This window comes from Montipora capricornis, chromosome 6, assembly GCF_036669925.1.
Source record: "Montipora capricornis isolate CH-2021 chromosome 6, ASM3666992v2, whole genome shotgun sequence".
Lineage (NCBI taxonomy): Eukaryota > Metazoa > Cnidaria > Anthozoa > Scleractinia > Acroporidae > Montipora > Montipora capricornis.
In genome coordinates, this window is record NC_090888.1 from 69,884,521 (window position 1) to 69,888,243 (window position 3,723).

A 3,723-nucleotide genomic window follows, 5' to 3' on the forward strand; every position below is an offset into this window, starting at 1 on the left:
GGGGCCGCAGGGTTATTGGAATCGACCACTTTGGTGGGAGGCGAGTGCTCTCACCCCTTGAGCCAGTTCTGCTTCTCTGGAAACGTTGTTTTTTCACCCAGTGTGAAAACAGCCCGTGATTACCAGCAGAAAAGCATGGAAGTCGTTATTTATATCAAACGTGGTAAATGTTTCAACTCTTTCGTTCCATACAAAAAAGGGAGTTCTAATTGAATAAAAATCCGCCTTATACTTTTTTTTAATATACAAGAGAAAGTTCCAGCCAAATTGTGAAGTACAATCTGCGCTCAGAGGGAATAGAGGCTTACATAAGCGTGGGCAATTGCGCACCGAGAAGTAACCAATACCAGTGGGGTGGATACAGTGGAATGGATCTGGCAGTTGATGAGCAGGGTTTGTGGGTGTTGTGTGGAAACACCAACAACGATAAAAGACTGAGGGCCAATAAAATCGATGTGGTCGCAAACAACATTGCCCTAACGTTTGACCTAAACACGGGTAAATACGTCTGTTTAATGAAACAATAAATCACTCATTCATTCATTCATTCATTCATCCAATGTTGTGATAGTGCGCATAAAAGGAACGAATGTGAGGGCCCATTTACACGGTACGATTTTTGTTGCATGCGACAACGGCTTACGACAGGACCACGACATGATTTACGATTGCCGTGTACGTCTGCATTATCTTAGACAATCGTAGGCTTGTTGTGAGCTTGTCGCATGCGACAAAAATCGTACCGTGTAAATCGGCCCTGACATTTATCAAACTACGTGAACGTAGTTGTATTAGCATGCTTGGCTAACTAATCACACAAAAGCGATATTTCTTTTGAAATTCAAGTTTGCCAACCACGGAACATAAGAAGTCATTGTTTCAACAGCCAATAAGGTTCTGGTTGGCATATTTATAACAATGGATGACATCACGAGAAACATCGGTATTACGTGGGGTAATTCTGAAATTATAACCATTAACCTTTGAACCGTGATGATGGCCACCTTTAATAGGCGCGTCCTTTCCCTTGCAACAAAATGGTGGTATTCAAAAGGAAGGCTCTTGCGTTTTTGGACCACACTTGATAAAGACACTAGACAAGAGTGTCGAGAAGTTGGGTCTTTGGAATGGTAACCTTCTAAGCTGCATTGAAATTTCTTAAAACCAAAGTAGCACTGATTAAACAATCTAAAAATAAATTACGGGGAGTAAATATAGCACTTACTTAAGCAGCGTGTCAAGAATCGGGGATTTCAGTGGTATTTAGTCTGGACAATTATTCGCAACCGAATTACCGCAATTTCTACATTGCTTGAATTAATAAACTGCCATTTGACGACCATTTTTATCTTGAACCATGACACCACCAGACGACATGATCCAATGTATTCTCAGTAAGCGAATTAAATGGTGACACAATATAGAATGGAGAAATTGCACTAATCGCCTCTTACTCTTGTATGTTATAGAACCTATCACTTGGATGGGGAATGCCTTTGTTGCTTGTGGAGTGATCTACACCATTGACAGCTACAGCAGCCGATCCACCACAATCAACTTCGCTTACGACACGAAGACCGGAAGACAGTGGAACCCCAACATAAAGTTCATCAATCAGTATGGCACCAACTCCATGGTGGATTACAATCCGAAGGAGAGAGTGCTGTATTCTTGGGATAACCAGCGTCTAGTCACTTACCCCATCACTTTTGAGGAACATTAAAAGGGCATCAAATGATCGATCTGTTGGTGATGAGAAATGTGCTGCGCTAGCTACTGAAACTTGCTCGAGACTCTTTTCTTGGTTTTATGATCAAAGATTGTAAACATCAGAAACTTATATTCAAATTTCTCTCCTCAGTGATCTTGAATTCCGCGCTTTCATTAGAGCAGTTTTCAAATGGTTGTTCAAAGTAATTTATTATATAGATATTGATAAAATACCAGGATTTCTCCTTTTACTAAAAAATCATATTTTCACCGCGCGCAGTGAACATATCATTTTTATCTTTCACATGTGAGAATATAGGTGTCGTCATGGTAACGAACACGATTAGCCAATAAAACGCGAGCAACCTCTTCATTGTACGATACTTTTGTGCTTTAATATAATTCTTTTCTACTACATTAACATTTTTATTGCAAAATTTTACATTATCATGATTTGTCTTTCGTAACTTCCATATCTTGTTTCATGTTACACAACATGCGTGTTTTAGCGGTTGGTGACCACTTTTTCATCATTTCGAAAATGAGTAAAACAAGTTGTTTTAAATCTGGACATTTCATCAATATCTACATAATAAACAGAACATTACATGGCCGCTTGGGGATACGAATTTTATCATAGTCTTCTCGCGCTGAAAGTATCTCTCACTTGTTCGCTTCGCTCACTCGAAAAATTCGTATCCCCGCGCGGCCATGTAATATCCTCTATTTACGCTATTGCAATTGGTACGCTTAGGGATTAGTTTAAAATCTCGCGCCAGTTTATCAACCAATGAGAAGGAAAACCAAAACAAATATCGACTTGCACGAGCAATTTTTCCCACGCTTTGAGCAAGTTACTTGAAAGTGCTACGAATGGATTGCTTCGTTGCGGTGTTTAATTTGCTTTAAAAATATGACTACAGAAAACTAAAGCTACTCCGGCTGAATGGTATTATTTCCTTGGTTGGTAGCAACGTGCGCAAATTTTTCAAATTTAAATGTAGAACTCGTAAAAACTCTCATCATAGATACGAGCAATTCTTTATGAAAACCTGGACTTATCTTTCATCCTTTCATTTCGGTCAAATGAAAAGGACTCGAACGCTAATTAACCACCGAAGTGGAGGTGGCTGGTGGTTGATATTTACCGAGCCGCGAAGCCGCTAGCCCCCGACTAAAACAGTGAGATAATACAGCACAAAAAGATGGTTTTAACTCATTTATTTCTGCAAAGATTACAACAATTTCGGGCGCAAATTCCGCGCGAATTGCTCGGAGGTGAATAGCAAAGGAAATCCGGAGTTTGCGGAGTAGCCAATCAGCGCGCGCGTTCAACACCATCCACTGTTTTAGTATATACATGCAGGGTGTTTCAAAAGTTCGATCCGATTGAAAATTGCATTTTGTCTCAAAAATTTAATGTATTTTTAGGCAAATTGAAACTGATTCAGTTAATAAATTTATCTAAATAAATACTCAGGTTACACCTCGTCATTAGTGAGAACAGTGAGTGAAGTGTCTCATGAGCTTTCTTGTTATCCCCCTAGGGGCCAATTAGTTCAAGTATATTAGGAACTAAAATTTTGTTAAATCATTTTTCGTCCTGTTAAACCGAGTGCATGTTACGTAGCTACACGAGTACTCCTTTTTCCTTTCTTGTTGCACACATTCGGAAGTCTTGTCGTTTGTTTAATATTGTCTTTTTTTTTTAGTTTTACGTAGTGAAACTCCTAACTCATATTACTGTATTTCTTTCTTTCTCGTAGCGAGCCTCGCATTGCTCCCCGGTTTGCTTGTTAGCAGAGGTGTGTGTTCGGAATAAAGCAGAGTTTTTTCTTTTTCTTGTCGAGTATACATTGTCCTTCACGTCGTTGGCGAATGTAGCAATACGTATGGCTTCGAAGTTAAGCGGGAATTTTAAAATTAGACTAGAGGTACTTACCTTGAAGTGTAATTGTAATTCTCTGAAGATACACGGAGCATTATGGGATAACTGTGCATTCCTCATCAGTA

General features: G+C 39.3%; 1 protein-coding gene across 1 annotated transcript in view; it reads left to right on the forward strand.

Moving 5' to 3' along the window:
* LOC138050797 (olfactomedin-like protein 2A) overlaps positions 1-3,356 on the forward strand; it is a 13,797-nt gene extending 10,441 nt beyond the window's left edge. Inside the window, exons 6-7 of the mRNA XM_068897084.1 lie at positions 251-498; positions 1,470-3,356. Coding sequence (XP_068753185.1) covers positions 251-498; positions 1,470-1,723 — 502 coding nt within the window. The 3' untranslated portion in view covers positions 1,724-3,356. The remainder of the gene's footprint in view (positions 1-250; positions 499-1,469) is intronic.
* Positions 3,357-3,723: the final 367 nt, after the last annotated feature.